Raw genomic sequence first — 20215 nt, forward strand, 5'->3', positions numbered from 1 at the left:
CTCTAGCAAGACTTGCAGAAAAGAGGGAAGAAACAAATTACTTGTATCAAGAATGAAACCGTATCACTCCAGATCTTGTAGACATCAAAAGGGTAATAAGGTAATCTGAAGAACAGCTCTACCCAAACAAATTTGATAAAAATAGATGAAATGGATCAAAAGGCAGATACTATTGTGTCTAACTACATATGAAATAAATAATGTGAATAGCCATATAACAATTAAGAAAACTAAATTCATATTAAAAAACTCACCAAAAAATTAAAAAAAAAAAACTCACCAAAAGAATGATGTCACTGGAGAATTCCATGAAGTGTTTAAAGAGGAATGAAAACCAGTTCTATACAATGTCTTCCAGAAAATAGAAGAGGAGCGATATGACCAGTTGAGGAAACAGGATAAAAAATACACAGAAACACTTTAAATTATTTTTTACAATTGCATGTGAACCTACAATCATTGACAAAGTTTAATTTAAAAAAAATAGATAAGGGGACCTAGGTGACTCTGTTGAGTGTCTGACTCTTGGTTTCAGCTCAGGTTGTGATCTCAGGGTCGTGAGATGGAGCCCTACATCGGGCTCCATGCTCCGTGTGGAGTCTGCTTGAGATTCTCTCTCCCTCTCTTACTGCCCCTCCTGCTGTCTCTCTCTAAAATAAATAAATAAATCTTTAAAAAAAGTAAAAAAGTAAAAGTAAGTTATTTTCTACAGAAGAACAAAGGTAAGAATGATGACAGACTTCCTTTTTGAAGTAATAAAAGCCCAAAGACAGTAGAGAAATATCTTTAAAATACTAAAGACAACAAAAACAGCATTAAAAACTTAGGCTGTTTGATTCCAGAACCTGTGCTCTTAACCATTTTTCTATGCTGCATCATAAAGATGATAAAAACAGAGATGGATGGAGTAATTACATACACCACTTTCTCCTTTTGTGTGCCTGGGGAGTTAGAATGGTACTACCATTCTTTGAAAAGATAGACAACAACTATTCCTAGTACTGGATCTGTTTCTTGTTTATAGTGTTTCCTTCAACAATTTTTTAAAAGTAAAATTGGTTAATACATCATGTTTCCTGTCAGGTAAGCTTATATTCTAGAAGAGAATAAAGTAAATATAGAGGTAAGTGTAATACAGTCAAATTTGGATAAATGTCATAAAAGAAATTCAGACAAAGCCTTTGGGAAATTTAGAGAAAGGGTTTGAGAGAACAACAAATTATGGGTATCAAGGGAGATTGCATATGAATCTGATTGAGAGTGGAGGAAAAGGGAATAGCTGAGGATGTGTCCAAGATCTGTGTCCTGTTAAGTGGTGCAAGAGCAGTGTCATAGTAGTGGTTAAATAGAAGTTCTTTGATAGCACAGGTTTTGTGATTATTTGCTTGTCTGCTAGGTTCTGTAGTATAGCCTTACTACCTTAGTACAGTGCTGGATACATAATAGTCAATATTTGTTACACAAGTGAGTAAACAGAGAAATGAAAAGGCAGTAATCAGATATTATAGGAATAATTGGATAGCAAGCTGTAGTTTGACAGTTAGAAGGGTGGCATCTAATCTTGACTATGCTCTTTGCCAGCTCTGACCATTGTTTCAGCTGTCACGCTGGCTGTCCCACAGATAGCTCTCAAACTACTGGAGAGAGCAATAATACAGGAAACATACTGGTCAAGAACATTAGCTGTCTGACCCTATATGTAAAATGAAGAGGACAAGAGAGATTATTGTTACTAAATGCAATTTTATTTCTAGTGTACTTAGCTAAGCACTTGGTCGATAGTACTCAGTAAAGGACACTATTGTCTGAACTTGAGTGACACGTGGACTCCTGACCTAGATGAGCAACCACACTTGGAATATAGCACATTAAAACTATGAGCTCCTCATGCAAAAAGTTAAATGGCATTTTAAAGATATCCAGCCTGAGACCTTAATTTTACCTAGTGCCAAAGTGAAAATAATAACTTGGACAAAGTCACACAGCTATTTGAAGGAAAGAGAATATGGAGGGAAAAATGGTAGTCAGGGACCAAACCTGAGGGTAGTGTTTATATGTAAAGAGTGAGAGGAAAAATAGACACTAATTAGTTGAACTTGACACCGACTTTTATAGCTGCCTTCTATAGTGAATTTTATTTTCTGGAAAAAAATGCTATTTGTCTGCTAGATAGATAGCTCTACCTACATTTCTCATTGACCTCTTCAGTTCAACATGGCTAAAACCAAATTGGAATCACTACATGTTAAAACTGAAAATGAGTTTTGAGGGCCTCCAGTCTAACCTCTCATTTTACAGATGAGGAAAACAGATTCTGCACTAAGGTGGAGATCTCACCCTTCTTAGATTCATTTATAGTAGTTTGAGCCATCATTCATCTCTTGGGTCACTTTTGCCTAGATTGCAGAGCATTACTTTAAGTCCTTTTGGCTTAGAGTGATCCTCCTAAGCTCATCCTGGTTAGTTGTTAAGACCAGTGATTTTTTTTTTTCTTCAAACAGCTGAATCTTTAAGTTGAATCCTATGAAAAAACCCCATATATAAAAAGAGGCTCAAAGAGGAGCTGCCCTGGTTAGCAAAGACATGGGTAGTGGTGGTGGTTGGGGAGATCTGAAAAGGGAGAGGATGAGTTTTACTCTGATAATGTGGGCCTCTCATTCGTGGAGGTGAGGTTCCCTCCAGAGAATGCCTCTGAGGTTAGGAAGCAATTTGAAACTCAGATTTGGAGTCCTGTGGGATCTCGCAGTGGTGGTTGGTATGAATGAGAAGATCACTTGTGTTTCTGTTCATCAGATTCCCCCGTTGACTTCCACATACCCTGGAGTACAGATTTTTAGTTCTTTCTTGAATCTGTGAAGTAAGAATGAGGCTATTAGTGCAACTAAGCCCTTAATAAACTCCCAGCTATCATTTAAAAACTCTCATCAGTCACATTTGTAGTTATTTACACAGACAAGCAGCTATTTTGTGAATTAAGTGGCTTGGAATAGATAATTTTATTAGGATAGACATAGCCCAAGAATTATTGTCACATGAGGAAAAGCTTAGCAACAATCAGCAATATTGATCTTGCATAAACCCCTATAATGTTCTGATGAACTGTAAAATACTTGACACATTTTTAAGTATTTTATAGTATTATTTGTAATTTTGAATTTCAGTCAGCAACTGGTGAAGCCCTGTTCTAGACGATATGGGGAGATAGAGTAAAATAGGCCAAGGTCCTTGCCCTCACATTTGAGTCATTCTGAGTGCAGAATGAAGAAGGTGACGTTTTAGGTTTTTTTCCTTTGTTCTTAATTTCACCACCTGAGCTTTCTTTTTCATATTGTGTATTTTAAAATTTTAATTTACTGACTTGTAAAGCATATTCATGACTGAAAATTCAATAATTTAAGGTTCTGTGCTTTCTTTCAAATTATTACCAGATTGCAAGACTGGAGAAAGATAAAGAAGAAATACATAATCAGCTGCTTAGTGTTGATCCCACAAAAGACAGCAAACGAATGGAGCAACTTGTTCGAGAGAAAGTCCATTTGTCTCAGAAATTAAAAGGTTTAGAGGCTGAAGTAGCAGAATTAAGGGCTGAAAAAGAGAATTCTGGTGCTCAGGTAGAAAATGTCCAAAGAATTCAGGTGCGGCAGTTGGCTGAGATGCAGGCTACAGTCAGATCCCTGGAGGTAAGATTTTAATTGCTTCCCGGTAGAGTATGGCATGCTTTTTTAAAAGTGCAATTGACAAGCCTTTGATTTTTAGAGCATAAATGTATGCTTACCAATCTAATGCTGACGCATTTGTAGAGTCCCGAGAGTATATATTCTTTTTTGTAAAGAAGAAAGCTATTGATTCATAAGCAATAGCTGTGCTACCACATTTACAAAGGGATTATTTATTCTTTGAGAGTCAAGACACCTAGTTGAAATGAATTAACCCTTGAAATGCCAGAAAGCAGAATATGCAAAATGTTCAGAATTTGAGTTTAGGAGGGTTAAAGTCCTCTTAAACCAAAAAGAACAATTTTTTCCTAGGTAGTTATTTCCTTATATGGGATTCAAGATATTAAAATCATAAGCCCTGTTTAAACAAAAATACCATAATTTAATATCTTACAACAGCTTCTTTCTGGAGTAATACAATATACCTTGGTGTTAATGCATATGAGTCTTTAGTGAAATATTTCCCTGAGTTCATTAGAGGAAGATAAGACTTGGCAGAGGTAAGCTGTTACTCTTAGAGGTATTCTGTGAAAATTCTTCGTTTCTGTTGTTGGAGAGGAAAACTTTTTTTCTTCATCTTCTTAGGTTCAGTGTTTGGGGGTTGTGAATTAAACTCACAAAAGACAGATTAACGAGAATATATAGATATTTGTTCATGTATGTATACAGGATTTAACAGAAAAATGTGGCTCCAAGTGGTAGTTAGAATTTGGGGCTTATATACCATCTTAATAGGGAAAGGAGAGGGGGGAAAGGGGTACTTTTGGGAACACAGATGACTTTTAGGAAAGATAAATGAGCCCCTAGGAAAATAGATGGGGGATATGACCATTTTGTGACAATGTATAGGTGATTGCTTATCCTGGTACTGATTTCGCCCTTAATAGGAGTCAGTCTTCCTTGGCTATGAAACCCTAAGGGAGGGGAATTATAATTCTTTCTGGAGGCTCTGCTTTTCAGCAGCTAACAGGAGTTCAGGGAAAAACCTTTTCCTGTGTCTATTGATTATCAAATGCCTTCAGCTCAAAATAATTTTTATGTTGCAGTGACATATTCTGTATCCCTTCACCATCTTGTTTAGATGTGCTTACTCTTCCTAGTTCTCAGTGTTTAACATGTAGCAAATATATCCTTTTAATTGTTGGATTTATTTTGAGCAATCCAGAGTGTGTGTGTGTGTCTGTGTGTGTGTTTTAGAATAGTTGTGAGATGATTAGAGTTGTAGGGAAATTAGTGGGCGCCTAGCAAGATAGTGATTTTTTTTTTTTAAGCCAACAAACTGGGTACAAGGGAGCAGCATATTGGTGTGATTTGAAGAGTAGAAATCACCTTTTTATTTTTGGATGAAGTTTCTGACAGTATTTACTGGTTTCCTGAACTAAAGTTGTATCATTGGACCTTAGACATGAGGCACTTCAGAATGGTAGTGTTACGTGGCTACTCTTCCATCTTTAATGTATTTATAGTGACAGAATAAGTGGGATGATTGCAACTGAATACAGTGTATGATCTCGATGCAGTGTTTTTCATTGAGGTCATTCAGAGATGATGTTCAGGATGACTTGAGTGATTATGAAAGATGGGAGGCTCATTTGTGACATCTTCAAAAGAGCCTATAGTTAATTTTATCATTTGTCAGATGGAATAAGCAGCAGCATTTCTTTCTTTGAGTTTTTTTTTTTTTTTTTTTCTGGCTGTTGTGCCCAAAGAGTATCATTTTATAGGTGAGGAAAATAGCTTTTTCCTGAGTTATTTGTTGAATATACTATTTAAGGAATATTTAAGAAATATAGGAAATGAGATCTTACAAAACTGTGAAGCTTATTCTTTAAATGTCATTTTAATTTTACCTGTTTTGAGGAGAAGTATTTTTAAAGAGCCTTTAGTTTTCACTTTCTAATGGAAGAGTACTATGTTACCAACCAGAAATTTTCTTGACAAGTTATAGACTTAAGAATCTTTATATGATATGATGGGTTTAAGAGCTCTTGAGCTCTTTGTTCATCCTTCTAAAGGCTCCAGATTAATTGAGGATTTTGAATTTTTAAATCTCATTTTTATTTTTTTAATCGCCCTTGATTTTCAGATTTTTAGTTCTCACTACTACAAATGAACCATTTCTTCTACTTTCTAATGTACTTTTATATTTCTACATTCTGCATTGAAACCCCCAGAAATGTTTGTTTGAATTGTGCCAACAATAAGAGTAAATAGATATCAAATGAGTGCATTAGATACTCTCTTTCATGAGAGGAGTGTGTGTGTTTTATTTTGTTGGTGGCTGTTGATAAATGTCATTTGTCCAGAGACTTTTGTTGCATATTTTCTGGAGTGAATATCTTTCATTTAAATTCTACCAATTATTTTGAGAAAACTCTTGTTGCTTTGTTACATGTTAATATTGCTCAGGTTTTGAATAACTGGGGATAGTATGATTATACATATATTTAAAATAGTGCTTAATTTATTTTTATATAAAAATCTTGAGTACATTTAAAATATTTTTTAATAAAGGCTGAAAAACAGTCAGCTAAACTACAGGCTGAACGCTTGGAAAAAGAGCTACAATCAAGCAGTGAACAAAATACTGTTCTAATCAGTAAATTGCATAAAGCTGAACGGGAAATAAATACGTTGACCAGTAACGTAAGTCATCTCATGTTTCTACTTCATCCTTTAGAATGCTTGATATGGCATAATAACAAATAAATTTTGTATTTGAATTGTTTACTTCTCTATATTGAAATCTTCTTTTATTCTGTCATTCTGCCTTCCAAATACATATAGAATCTGACCAGTGTTTACCACGTTTACTGTGATTACTCTTGTCTGAGCCATGGTTTCTCTAGACTCTTTTACAGTGGGCCCCTAACTACCTATTCAGAGCTCTGTGTGATTTGTCCTCTGCAGTCTTTCCAGAGCCATCACAGTCCAGTCTTTTCCCTCCTGTTCTCTTGGCTTCAGCCTTACTGGCCTTCTTCTCACTCTTACTCCTGTAAGTGCCTGTCCTGGGGCCTTGGCACTTGCCTGCCTGACATGGTCTTCCTTCACATTCATGTAACTTGCTTTCTCCCCTCTTTCAGATGTCACATTATCAGACAGGCCTTCTTGTCTTCACTTTGTAAAATACCATCTTCCTTCTTCCTGCCTCACTCTCTGTCTTCTTTACCTGCTTTATTTTTCTCCATAGCTCTTTTTTTTTTTTTTTTAAGATTTTACTTATTTATTCATGAGAGACACACACAGAGAGAGGCAGAGATATAGGCAGAGGGAGAAGCAGACTCCTTGCAGAGAACCTGATGCGGGACTCGATCCCAGGACCCCAGAATCACACCCTGAGCCAAAGACAGATGCTCAACCACTAAGCCACCCAGGTACCCCTTCTCCATAGCTTTTAACACCATTTGATATACTTATATTTGTCTTATTTTTTTGTCTCCTTTTCTCTCCCACCCTCTTTTCCTTCAACCAACTGTAAGCTTTATGAAGAAGGACATTGCTTTTATTACTCCTCACACTTCATCCCCTGGAACAGTATTGACACACAACAGGCACTTAATAAATATTTGTTAAATGAGTAAACTAATAATAGCAGCATGGTCTGCATTTACGTTACTTTAATTTTATTTTTTTAAAAAGATTTGTTTATTTTAGAGACTGAAAGCACGAGAGAGAGAAAGAGTAAGGGGATGTGCAGGCAGAATCTCAGGCAGACTCCCTGCTGAGTACACAGCACCATGTGGGGCTCAGTCCCAGGACCCCAAGATCATGATCTGAGCTGTCCACTTGACCAACTAAGCCATGCAAGTGCTCCTATGATATTTTTAATATCATAAAAATTAAAATTTTGTTTGTACATCTTTTATATACCAAGTTTTCTCAGGAACTTACAGTTTTCCCCCTCATATGCTGTATATGTATAGATGAGGAATCTTGTAACCAGAAATAGGATAGCAATGATAAAAGTGTTTTGTAGAAAACCATGGTGAATAATAGTATCAGCTTTGGAGTCAGACAGACTAGATTCAAATTCTGTTTCTTTTCCTTACTAGCTGTGTGACCTTGAGCAAGTAGTGTTTTTCTTTATAATGTAAAACTAATATCTACCTTATAGAATATGGCAAAATTATATGCAATATTATGCATAAGGTCTAGTAGATAATCACCCAAATATTAACTATTATTAATGATATTACTTGGAGGCATCTTGGAAATAAGTTTGGTTTCTGAATCGTGAAATCTCTTATTTTCCATCAAAACAGAGTTATGTAAAATTACCTTAAAAAACAAAATGGCTCCCAGACCAGAAGGAACTTACTGTAGCCTAGTAGAAATGAACTTATCTAGAGGAGTAATGTGTTTATCATAAATTCCTTGGTCAAGGAGCTGCTTGAGAAAACTTAGGCAGTGATTATGACAGAGAGAAAATAGAGTTTTACTCAGTAGAATGTAAGTATTTTGGTCCCATTGAAGAGATAATTCTTATTGTGGAAGGAATACACCAGTCTGTTTTAAATGGTAGGCATGAAACTATTAATTCATTTCATTCCATTTGTTCTGATTGTATGAGCACCAGACAACTTTCTGTTATTTGACTTCCCATGTAATTTTGTCTACAGGGAGAGAATGCACCCTTGTTTTTCAGATATAGAGTGTTCTTTTTTCCATTAAAAATTTTTTTTCACCATTTTTCTTACAGTTCTGATTTTATAGACCAATCTTTGTAAACTTTATTAATGTGAGTCCAGCCTTGAGAGTGATGATTTCTGTGTTGTCTGAAAGGTCATAAACCATAATACTATATGCATTAGATGCCACCCTTGGGAGATAGTCTACCCAGCTTTTTCCATGCCAAACACATACTCTTTTATGTTTGCAGATTCTGTTTCTAATGACATTTAAAATTTTTGTTTGAATTTTTATACCTTACAGTTGACAAAGTGGTTTTGTAGCCAGAGTATCATTTAATAATGGCTGACACTAGAAAGAATAAGTGAAAATGAGGCAAGAAGATTTTTAATTGTTGAAATACTTTAATTCAGGTGTCTTCTAGTTTAGCTTACAGGTTGAGACTAAGATGTATTTAGAAGTTAAAAACTGTTACTTTGGAGGAGGTAATGAAATACAATGGAAAAGTCCATAGGCTTTGAATTAGATAAATCTGTTTTTTGATCCTGACTCATTTTTATCTCACTCATTACCTGTGTAACTTCTGATTTGCTTAACTTTTTTTCCTTAAGATTTTATTTATTTATTTATGAGAGACACAGAGAGGCAGATACATAGGCAGAGGGAGAAGCAGAACTTGATTCCAGGACCCTGGGATCATGTCCTGAGCAGAAGGCAGATGCTCAACCACTGAGCCACTCAGGCATCCCTGATTTGTTTAACTTTTAAGTGAGAACATTGCCTATCTCTTACATGATTTTTCTAAGATTAAACATAGTATTGAATACAGTAAATAGTAGCCTATGATTAAAATAATGACAGTTTTACACTAGTGATATCCTTAAATGAGAAAATGATACAACATAACAGAACTTTGAGCCTATTGACTAGTTCTATTCCTCACTGTATCAATAACTATGTATAGAACTTTAGGCAAGTTTCCTCATAGATGAAATGAACAATGTTCTAGCTCATTTCTAGGAACTCATCTAGCCTCCTAAGATTATGTAAGTTCTACTGGAAAATAAATTAATAATTTAGTTGCTTCCTAATTAGCTTAAGTAGATTATTTGTACATTCAATATTAAGAGATATATGTTGAGTTCCTACAATGATAGAGTATGCAAAGAAATAGAGTATACAAAAAAGTAAATTCGGGAATTTCTCTCATGCCTTTCTTCCAATTCTGATATTGCTAAGAGTCGTCCTATTTTAAAGACACACTTGGATTTTTTGCATATAAATGGCATATTAAAAACTACCCTTCAGCTTTAGACAAACCAAGTTTTTTTTTCGAATCATGCATGTAAAAATATTTCGTTGGAAGGCTAAACTTTAAAATGATTTTTCAAACGTGATTGTCACAGTTTTCTTTGCAACTCGAAATTTTCATCAATATTTTACAACTCTCTATATGTGCTGCCGAAGCGAGCACAATATTTTACAACTCTAGCAAATGGTTGTTTGCAATGCAAAGGAGCACCTGGGGTGTATTTGTCTAAGTTATTCAAATTTGTAAATGCTCATCAGGTTTTTTAACAGAATTATGTCATTGTGACTCAAAGTGTCTTGGATTAAAAACTATTACCAAAGATAGCTTGAAAATGGTGACCTTAAAGATATTTCACATTCAATGAGATAAATTCTAGTTACCTCAGGAGGTGTTTGATCTTTAAAACTCCAATACAAATATGCAGTTTTAAGGAAATAATCCCACACGGTTATCCTTATTAGCTACATTAATGAGGTCATACCATCCAGACCTTTGAAAAAGATCAGAATTTGAGAACTCTTCTTGGGAATTTGTGTCAAGAGCTTCTTGAGTAATAAGTTTTTTCCACTCTTTCTTGCTTAGTTATATTGTTTTCTTACACGTCTATATGTATATGTGTAATTTAGCAGCTTCTGAACTCTTGTAAAATGCCTACTATTGCCATTTTTTATTATTCTTAAAGTTAGTAGTGAGTAGTACTTTCTAAATACTTGGTTTCTGTTATGTCAAAAGCATAAAGCAAACTGGCAACATGAAGGCCAGAATGGAAAATGCATTGTGATAAAAACAAAAGTAAAACAGAGTACCTCGGCCCAGGGGAGCTTCAAAAGACCCTGAATCTCTTGAAATTATTTTAACATTTTAACATTATACATTTTGTTTAGGAAAAGATCTCTAGTTTCCTAGGACTTTTGAGGCCTGATCACAAAGAAGGTGAAGAACCAGGGATCTACAGTCAGAAAAGTTTATTGTGACTAGTTGGGATTTGGTTCAGATGCCTACTGTTTGTTCTAGCTAAGTAATAAATATTCATGTAAGTTTTTCATTTCTAATAATTCCTTTACCAACATTTTATGAAGTTAACAATTACTATTAGTGTAAGTGCATTCATTATTTTAGGATGATAGAAGTGTGGTGCTAAAGGAACTGCAACTCTTATAGGTCCATAGATGAGTAAATTCGAATGCAGTGAGGACAAATACTTTGCTTGAGGATATACCACTGGTTTTATAATAAAAGTAGGCCTGAAGACAGAATTTACTTGTTTGACTTCCTGTCTACTGTTCTTTCAGTTTCAATAATTATAGTTTAGTTGAAAAATATTTTTCTCAGGGTGAAATGAGTTAAGAAATAGGTTTGTATATATTTCATAGTTCTTATTGAACTGAAATGAATCCAGTTTTTGCAAAGTAAGATGGCTGCAAATTTCCACCTCATATTTAAAGAAGCTACGGTGTGGTTTGTTAATTAACTACTATGTCATTCTTAACCTTTTACAGCAGGTTATATAATAGCTTATAATTTCACTTGTTGTAGAAATTGGATTTTCATTGTAGTTGTATTTCTTCAAAATTTTAAAAACATTTATAGTTTAAATTCTGTCCATGAAATTATAATGTAGTAAACCCAATTCATAGGAAGTTTAAATTGTGAAAATAGAATTTCTTAGTTGCTTTCATGTACTTAAACGTTGTTCTGTGAGACTTGCTTTCATAGAAAAGAACTTTAGAAATGTTTAAAACTGCAAGCCTGATGTCAACACAAGGTATTCACTTTATGTAATGTCATTTAAAAATCTAGTTTTTTGGAAGCAAAGCACACATCTTAAATGTAGTTAGTAGTACAAAGGCAGCATGGTGCTTGCTTTTCTGTTGTTTTTTTTTTTTTTTTTAAAGTGAGGATTTTGACCAAACCATTCCATACAATGTTTTTAAGACCTTTTGTAGATGGAACCTCTTTTGGTAAGACACTTCTGTTTCTTGTCCTTCTCCTCTTTGGCTGTAGGAGCTCTTTCTCATTTGTTTCTCCCATCTTCAGTTTTATAGATTTCTATTCCACTCTAGTATATTATCCTTTACCCTCTTGTTCCTACCATCTTACATTTTACATATTTGACTTGTATATGTTTGTGGTTTTCTACTCTGATTTCATAGTTTTATGCATTAGTATGTCAGTACAGATTCATCTAATTTTTATGTCTGCATTGGTTAAATCATTATGGGATTAAGTATAGGACTAGCTTTAGAAGCATCTTCCCAAAGGGAAAGGATATGGAAAATATTAGAGAATGGTGTGGATAACTGGAGAGGGAAAGCTTTCTTTTTTGCTTCTGTGACCCCATCTCTTAAAACAGTGCTAGGGCATATAACAGGGGCTCAATAAATATTTATTGAATGAATGAATACTACTATGAACTAGAATCATTCCACTTTCAAAAGGGATGTCTCAGAGAAAACTAAAATTTGGTATGTGATTGGTTAATTATATGGGAAATATTGACAGTTATTGCCAGTCACCCAGCAGTTTAAAAGAATCAGGTTTGGGCAGTAAAAGTTTAAATTAGATTTATGTTTTATACTCATTCTTCCCACTACCACCACCACCACACACACACACACACACACACACACACACCCCAAATTTAATTGATTCTTCCTTCTTGCCTGCTTTGTCAATCCTCTGCCTCTTAATTGGTGTCTTTACCTTCAGTTTCTTAATCTTAATTTGCAATTAGAGTTACTTTTCTGAAACACAGTTGATTGTGTCACCTTCAGTAGCTAATAGGATACACAGCCCTTTTGTACGGCATATAAAGTTTATTCCTTGCCACTCCACAGCTTTCATGCCATCCTTTGCACTAACACATTGCTCACTGTTTTCCAAGCATACTGTGTGTGACGTTATACCATTATAACATTTTGTGTGCTGTTCCTTATACCTAGAATGGCTTCTTGTCACCACTTTTTTCAAAGGGAGGTTTCAGGGTTTTTTTTCTCTGAAGATGAGTCAGTCATTGACTATTGGATTTTAGGTACTTGCAGTTAAGCCTTTTAAGGCAAGATTAAGCCAGAGGACCCTAGCCAGATATTTGTAAAGAAATAATTCTGTGAGGAAAAGGCTGTTTTCTTGGTACCAAATACTGTTCCAGGCACTGAAGCACCTTCCCTCATGCAAGGTACTTACACTGTGTACTCTGCTACCAAAATGTTTTCTCATTTCTACTGATGTTTTGGGGTAAGCAGTTAGTTGCAAGAAAATGACCTATAGTAATTTCAATTTCTAATTATCAACAGGTGAAAGAACTTAAACATTCAAACAAACTAGAAATAACAGACATCAAACTGGAGGCAGCAAGAGCTAAGAGTGAGCTAGAAAGAGAAAGAAATAAGATTCAAAGTGAACTGGATGGTAATATATGATTTCCCATGCTTTTTACTATTATTTTTACACATAAAATTATTAAAATATATCAAACTGAATTTTTATTTCCAGATTTTCAGCCTGAGTTTTAATCTTAGAGCATATATGGATTGTTTTTTATTTACGTTGAATGTTCATTTTCTGAGGTAGCTTTTAGAAAAACCAATCTTATGTTTATGTCAGTTATTATTAATACATAAATGAAATTTTACAAATGGGATTCCATATTTCTGGGTTTATAGTTTTGTTTTTAAAGATTTTTAATTTATTTATTCATGAGAGACACACACAGAGAGAGAGAGAGAGAGAGGCTGAGACACAGGCAGAGGGAGAAGCAGGCTCCAGGCAGGGAGCCTGACGTGGGACTCAATCCCAGGTCTCCAGGATCAGGCCCTGGGCTGAAGGTGGCGCTAAACCGCTGAGCCATCCAGGCTGCCGGGTTTATAGTTTTGAATCTGTTTATCATGTGATTATTAGTCCCAGACCATTTTAAGTCTAAAGAATGTAAGGAAGATAGGTGAGTCCCAGGCCCAATTTTTGTTTTTTATGTAGACACTAGACTAGTTACTGAGCCTAGTTTATTTTATTTTTTTTTAAAGATTTTATTTATTTATTTGACAGCACAAGCAGTGGGAGCAGTTGAGGGAGAGGAAGAAGCAAACTTCCCACTGAGCAGGGAGCCTGATGCAGGGCTCATGACCTAAGCTGAAAGTAGATGTTTCACTGACTGAGCCACCCAGGCGCCCCAAACCTAGTTTATTTTTAAGCTCCAGTTTAGTCTTAGAATGTCCTCATCAAGATTCCTCAGAATTCTTTTATTTCTGACTTTTCTTAAAAGGTCTTTAAATAAGCTACCTTTGGCCTGTAACTGTCCTCAAGCTGATCTCTAGTTGAACTGGCCTCTGTAGTTTCTGTCAGAGCTTATGATAAATTAGTGTTTTCATCATTAATTTCTACTTGATGTTGATTTCATGAATTTCTATAGTTAGGGAATAACTTTTCAAGGGACTTAAAGAGTTTGTGATCTTGCTCTGCGTTTTTTTTTTAAGTTTTATGTTAGATATGAATTTATTTTATTTATTTCATCTGTAAAATACTTGCCATATCACTATAAAGAAAATTTATGAATTGATTGGATAAACTTGAAAGTTTCCAATTTATATTTCTATCAGAAATCTGACAGTTCTGCTAGAATGATAGGGTTTGAAGGATTCTGTGATTTTATTCACTTTCCTTCCAGCTAGCTTTATGATGATGCTGTCTATGGGGCTAAGGTTACAGAACCCTTTTAGAAGTGAAGTATATCTCTTTGGATATCACTTAGGTTGATATCCTCAGCTCTCAAGAGTCAAGTGAGTAAATGTATATAGTCTTTTATTAAAGCATTTGAATATGTATGTTAAATAAAATGACAGAATAGTTAACGTTGAGTTTTAATCTGTTTCATTCTTAAAAGGTTTATCAATAACATAAAGATCTTTGAGAATATATATCCAGACTTTCTACACTCTTAGTTGTCTTACCAGTTTATGGATGCTTGCTGTTATGAATTTTCAGCTTAATAACATTGAATACAGCATATCTTTTTCCTTGAAAAAAAAAACTAGGATTACAGTCAGACAATGAAATTCTCAAGTCAGCTGTTGAACACCACAAAGCTCTCCTAGTAGAAAAAGATCGTGAATTAATACGTAAGGTACAAGCTGCCAAGGAAGAAGGTTATCAAAAACTTGTGGTATTACAAGATGAAAAGTAAGTACTTAATTACCTTATTTTGTGTTCAATCTCCTTGCAAATGAAAACATTTTGCTGTCTTATCATCCTCATTGTAGTTCTTATAATTATCATCTGTTGTTTTAGGATAGAACTTGAGAACAGATTAGCGGATTTAGAGAAAATGAAAGTGGAACGTGATGTCTGGAGGCAATCTGAAAAGGAACAGTGTGAAGAGAAATTGCGGGCTTCACAGATGGCAGAAGAGTTGGCCAGAAGGGAACTTCAGAGTATTAGGTTATATATGTATATGTATATGTATATATATTTTAAACTTCATTTTGAAATAATTTTAGAGCTAACAAAACATTGTAAAAGTTATACAGAGAATTCCCATATGATCATCACCAAGATCTCTAAAGATTGACATCTTACATAACCATATTACAATAATCAAAGCTAAGGTATTAACATTAATATAATCAGGAAATAAATACTGTTATCAAACCTATAGACTTTATTCAAATTTTACCAGTTGTCCTACTGATATCCTTTTTCTGGCCCAAGATCCAATCCACAATCACACGTTGTCTTCACTTGAAGAGTGCTGACCAGTTATTTTGTAGATTATCCCTCAATTTGAGTTTGTCTTAAATTCTTGATGATTAAATTCAGGTTATATATTTTTAGCAAAAATAACACCAAAGTCAGTCATGTGTCCTCAGTGCATTGTATTAGGAGGTATGTTATTTGTCCCCTTGACTTTGCTGAGTGGTGACATACAGCATTACTGCTTTGTAACATCTGTAGCAATACTGCTTTACAAAGTGGTTATGCTGTTTTTCATTCCTTGTAGCAATGTATGAGAGTTCCCCTATGACAGTTCCATTTGTTTCACACATCTTGACTGACACTTGTTATTGTCAGGTTTTTTAACTTCAGTAGATGTGTAGTAATATATCATTATGGTATTAATTTGATTTTCCCCAATGGCTAATGATGTTTAGTATCTTATAATGTGGTTTTTGGAAGTATTTGTCCAAATATTTTGTCCATATTTAAAACTGGGAAGTTATCTTCATACTGAGTTGTAACAGATCTTTATTTTGCATATAAGTCCTTTGTCAGATACGTGTTTAACAGATAGATTCTCCCAGTCTGTGGATTGCTTTATTTTAATTGTGTCTATTGAAAGTAAAATTTATTCTGATGAAGTCCATTTTATCATTTTTTTCTTTTCTAGTATGTGTTTATGTGTTCTTTTTTTTTTTTTTCCAATAACTTATTTAAGTGATCTTTATGCCCCACATGGGACTTGAAATTACCTCCCTTAGGTCAAGAGTTGCATGTTCTACTGATTGAACCCTCCAGGCACCCCTCTTGAGTGTTCTGTTTAAACTTCGCCTAATCTTATGTCACAAAGATTTCTCTTTTGTTTCCTTCTAAAAGATTAATATTTTATTTCTTACACTTAGGTTTTATGATCCAATTCATGTAGTGTGAGAGGATAGTAGACATTTGTTTTTTATTTCCAATTAGGTATCCAGTTGTTCCAGTATTATTTGTTGAAGACCGTCTTTTCCTCCCATTGAGTTATTTTGGTACATTTATTTTGAAAATCAGTTGACCATTTAAGTGTATCTGTTTCTGGACTCCCTCTTATTGCAGTGATCTTTTTGTCCATCTTGACATGAATATCACACTGTCTTGACCACTGTGGCTTTATAGGAAGTTTGATGCAGGTAGTGCAAGTCCTGTCTACCTTGTTCTTTCTTGTAAAGATTGTTTTGGTTCTTCTGGGTCCTTTGCCTTTCCACATAAATTTTAAAATCAGCCTGTCACCTTTTTCAAAAAGACTTGTTAGGATTTTGATTGGGATTGCTATGAATCTGCAGCTCTATTTGAGGAGAGTTGTCATCTCAATATTGAGCCTATCCATTCCATGAATATGGCATATCTTTTCATTTAATTAGGTCATCTTAAATTTCTGTTACCAGAGTTTTGTAGTTTTCATTGAATATATCATGCTTATCTTGTGTTATGTTTTATTTCTAGCATTTTTATGTGATTATAAATGGGAGTGGTTTTTAAAAAAAATTCGCTTTCTAATTCATTGCTGGCATATGGAAATATACTTAGTGGACTTTTATGTAATGACCTGGAAACCTGTGACCTTACTAAAGTCATTTTCTACTAGCTGCTTTGTAGATTTTTAGAGTTTTTCTAAGATCATGTTGTATGCCTTATGCTTTTAGTTTACTTTGTTCTTTTTTGTTGTTGTTGTTATATTTTGAGTTGGGAATTTAACTGAACAAGTGTTCATTCTTCCATTTTTATTGGTCAAGTTTCTAGTATAAGATTTATCTCTAAGTATATAAAGTATATTCTGTAGTGTTTTAATTAAGCTGAAATTAATTGTGTTTGCTAGGGCTGTCATAATAAAGTACTACAGTCAGGATAGTTTAAACAGTAGACATTTATTTTCTAATAGTTCTAGTCGCTAGAAGTTTGAGATCTCAAGATGTTGGTAGATTTAGTTTCTCCCAAGGCCTCTTTTGTTGGCTTAAAGATGGTTACTTCCTTGCTCTGCCTTCACACAGTCTTTCCTCCGTGTGGGTGTGTCTCTAGTACCTTTCCTTCTTATGAAAATGCCAGTCATACCAATTAGGACCTACCCAGATAGCCTCATTTAACCTTAGTTACCTCTTTAAAGTCCTGTCTCCAAATACAGTCACATTCTAAAAGACTGTGGTTGAGACTAACATGTGAATTATGGGGAGACACAGCTCAGTCCATAACAGGTTTTTCAGTTTCCAGGTAGGAGGGCTTTGTTTTTATTTTGTTAATTTCTAGTTTTATTTTTTTATTATTTTTAAAAGATTTTATTTATTCATGAGAGACACAGAAAGAGAGAGGGAGAGACACTGGCAGAGGGATAAGCAGGCTCCATGCAGGGAGCCCGATGTGGGACTCAATCCAGGGACTCTAGGATCATGCCCTGGGCTGAAGGCAGGTGCTAAACCGCTGAGTCACCCAGGGATCCCCAGTTTCTAGTTTTATTGCATTGTAATCAGAGAGTATTGTTTCTATTATTTCTACTTTATGGAATGCACTAATATCTTTTTGTGACCAACAAGAATTTTTTTAAAAAAATTTAAAATCCTTTTAAAATATTTAAAATCCTTTTAAAATATTTAAAATTCTAAATAATTTTCCATGTTTTTAATTTATAGGTAACTATGAATTTTATAAGCTCATTGTAAGGGTGGGGCAGCCTCCTGAAACACAGAATACTATTAGAAAATAATTTTGTTATTTAGTCTATTGAGGAAGAAACCACTTTAATGAGGATAAGAGACTGGTATCTAATTAATAATTTAGGACAGGAGTAGGGTTAAGCAAGTAAGATACCAGGGTAAAAAAATAAGGAAGACACTCTTCTATGTCAGTAATGAACATGCAGAAGCTCTAAAGTGAATCTTAAATTTTACACTTCTCTTTGTACCTGTATTACATCATTGGTTTTTGTTACTGCTACATAAGGATTAGAAAAGAAAGTGTTCAATTAAAAGAGTAAGTCATGATGATGATGATTATGATGTTTCTGTTAGTCCTTGCATTTCTTGTGGTTTTCTTCGCAATGATAGTTGTATTATTTGGCATATAGATAATTATAATAGTTACTTCTTAATTGTGAATTGTGGTTTTAGCACTTAAAAGGGCCTTTTTTGTCATTTAATGTCATTTGCTTGGATTCTGCATTGATATCATTACTCCTGTTTTCTGGTGTGCGTTTATTCATCCCCTTATTTTTACTCTTTCTGAATCATTCTGTGTTTTAAAATGTGTCTTGTATGTGTAGCAAATAGTCGTGTCTTGCTGTAGAGCCCTTTAGAGATATTTTTATTTTAATGTATGAGTTAAGTTCATTTATATGGAGTAAGCCCATACCCACTGTGTGGGCATTTTGTCTTCTACTTATGGAAAGAAGGTGGTTTCGTGTGGCTTTATTTGTTCTCTTTGCTTTTCCGTATTATTTTGCAGGACATATGGATAGCACAGAATTAGACATCTGCTTTTATCTTCAGCTACCTGGAAGTCCCTATGTCTGCTTTTTAAATTTCTAAAATCTTAAATGACTTCATAATTACATAGATTAAGGTTGAGAGGTTTTTAAAAATCATGTTAATTAAGGTATATGTTTTGGGACAAGGTTTGTTTTTTAATTAAATTTTAAATTCTAGTATAGTTAACATACAGTGTTATTATATTAATCTCATTACTCGGGAAAAAATTACCTCAGGCAGAGAGATATGTATTGTTTACTCATGTCAGTTTTTATGAACAATTAATTTAAATGTTGACTGCTACAATTCTAGAATCATAAATCTGTAATGGATTTTGAGATCCAGTTTTGTCTTCCTTTTGCTTTTAGGTGAGTACATTTTTTTTAACTGTTCTAGATGCATAAAGTTTTTGTTTGTTTTATTTCTCCTTGACAGTTTCTAGATAGGAGAGAGACACTCTCCTCAAAAAAACCACTCTAATGTTTTATCCCATTATGGTCCCACAGTTTAGCCAGTTAGGATCTTTTCTGTGAGAATTAACCCTGTTTCTCCTGGTTTGGTTTGGCTTCTCTTTACATAGTGATAGATGCTAAGCAAACTATTGTTACTTGAGACAATAATGAATGTGGCCCTTAGGGAGTTTTTTTGCTATATAAAACAGCATCCATTTCTTTGGCTTTAACGGAAATCATTTTCTGTTCCATTAGTCACTTTGATAATTTTTTTAATCTCTTCACTTTCTCTAGATCATTTATAATGTATAATTGACCCCAACTCATTTTAAAATATGGATGTAGTAACCAACATAAAATATAGCAGAACAAGTAATTTGCAAAATTTATATATATTTTTTCAGTGGTCTACAATTGTTTTTCAAACATGGCAGTTCCGATTTTCTGATTTATAAATCTAGCTACATAAACCAGGTCTATTTTGGTAACTTAATAAACTAATCATAATTGCAGCTTGTCTTATTTAAAATTTATAATAGGTCAGCAAGAGACTACTTATAGAGAAAAAGGTCTTGCTTAAGGAACCGAAAAGTCTAAATCATATAAACCAGAAGTATTCATTTATTTACACACAAGTATCTGTGATAAGTGGGATTAATCACTGCTTTGGCAGATGGTTTAAATTATTAATTACCAGTTTCATGTCCTATTAAAGTGGTTACTTCTTCACTAGACTAAATAACAAAATTATTATTTTAATAGTATTCTGTGTTTCAGAAGGCTGCCCCACCCCACAATGAGTTTATAAAACTCCATTTCCTGCAAATTAAAAACATGGAAAAATTATTTAAAATTTTAAAATATTTTTAAAAGAATTTTATTTATTTATTTATTTATTTTTAAAGA

At 34.0% G+C, this 20215-nt stretch overlaps 1 protein-coding gene across 4 annotated transcripts in view; it reads left to right on the forward strand.

The window, feature by feature from the left end:
- Window positions 1-20215, forward strand: part of CEP83 (centrosomal protein 83) — a 124565-nt gene that overhangs the window by 74338 nt on the left and 30012 nt on the right. For all 4 annotated transcript variants that reach the window (XM_055336231.1, XM_055336235.1, XM_055336233.1 and 1 more), the window contains exons 6-10: window positions 3429-3680; window positions 6231-6362; window positions 12951-13065; window positions 14685-14829; window positions 14938-15087. In XM_055336231.1, the coding sequence (XP_055192206.1) occupies window positions 3429-3680; window positions 6231-6362; window positions 12951-13065; window positions 14685-14829; window positions 14938-15087 (794 nt within the window). The remainder of the gene's footprint in view (window positions 1-3428; window positions 3681-6230; window positions 6363-12950; window positions 13066-14684; window positions 14830-14937; window positions 15088-20215) is intronic.

Source organism: Nyctereutes procyonoides, unplaced genomic scaffold (assembly GCF_905146905.1).
Source record: "Nyctereutes procyonoides isolate TBG_1078 unplaced genomic scaffold, NYPRO_anot_genome, whole genome shotgun sequence".
In the NCBI taxonomy this organism is placed as follows: Eukaryota; Metazoa; Chordata; class Mammalia; order Carnivora; family Canidae; genus Nyctereutes; species Nyctereutes procyonoides.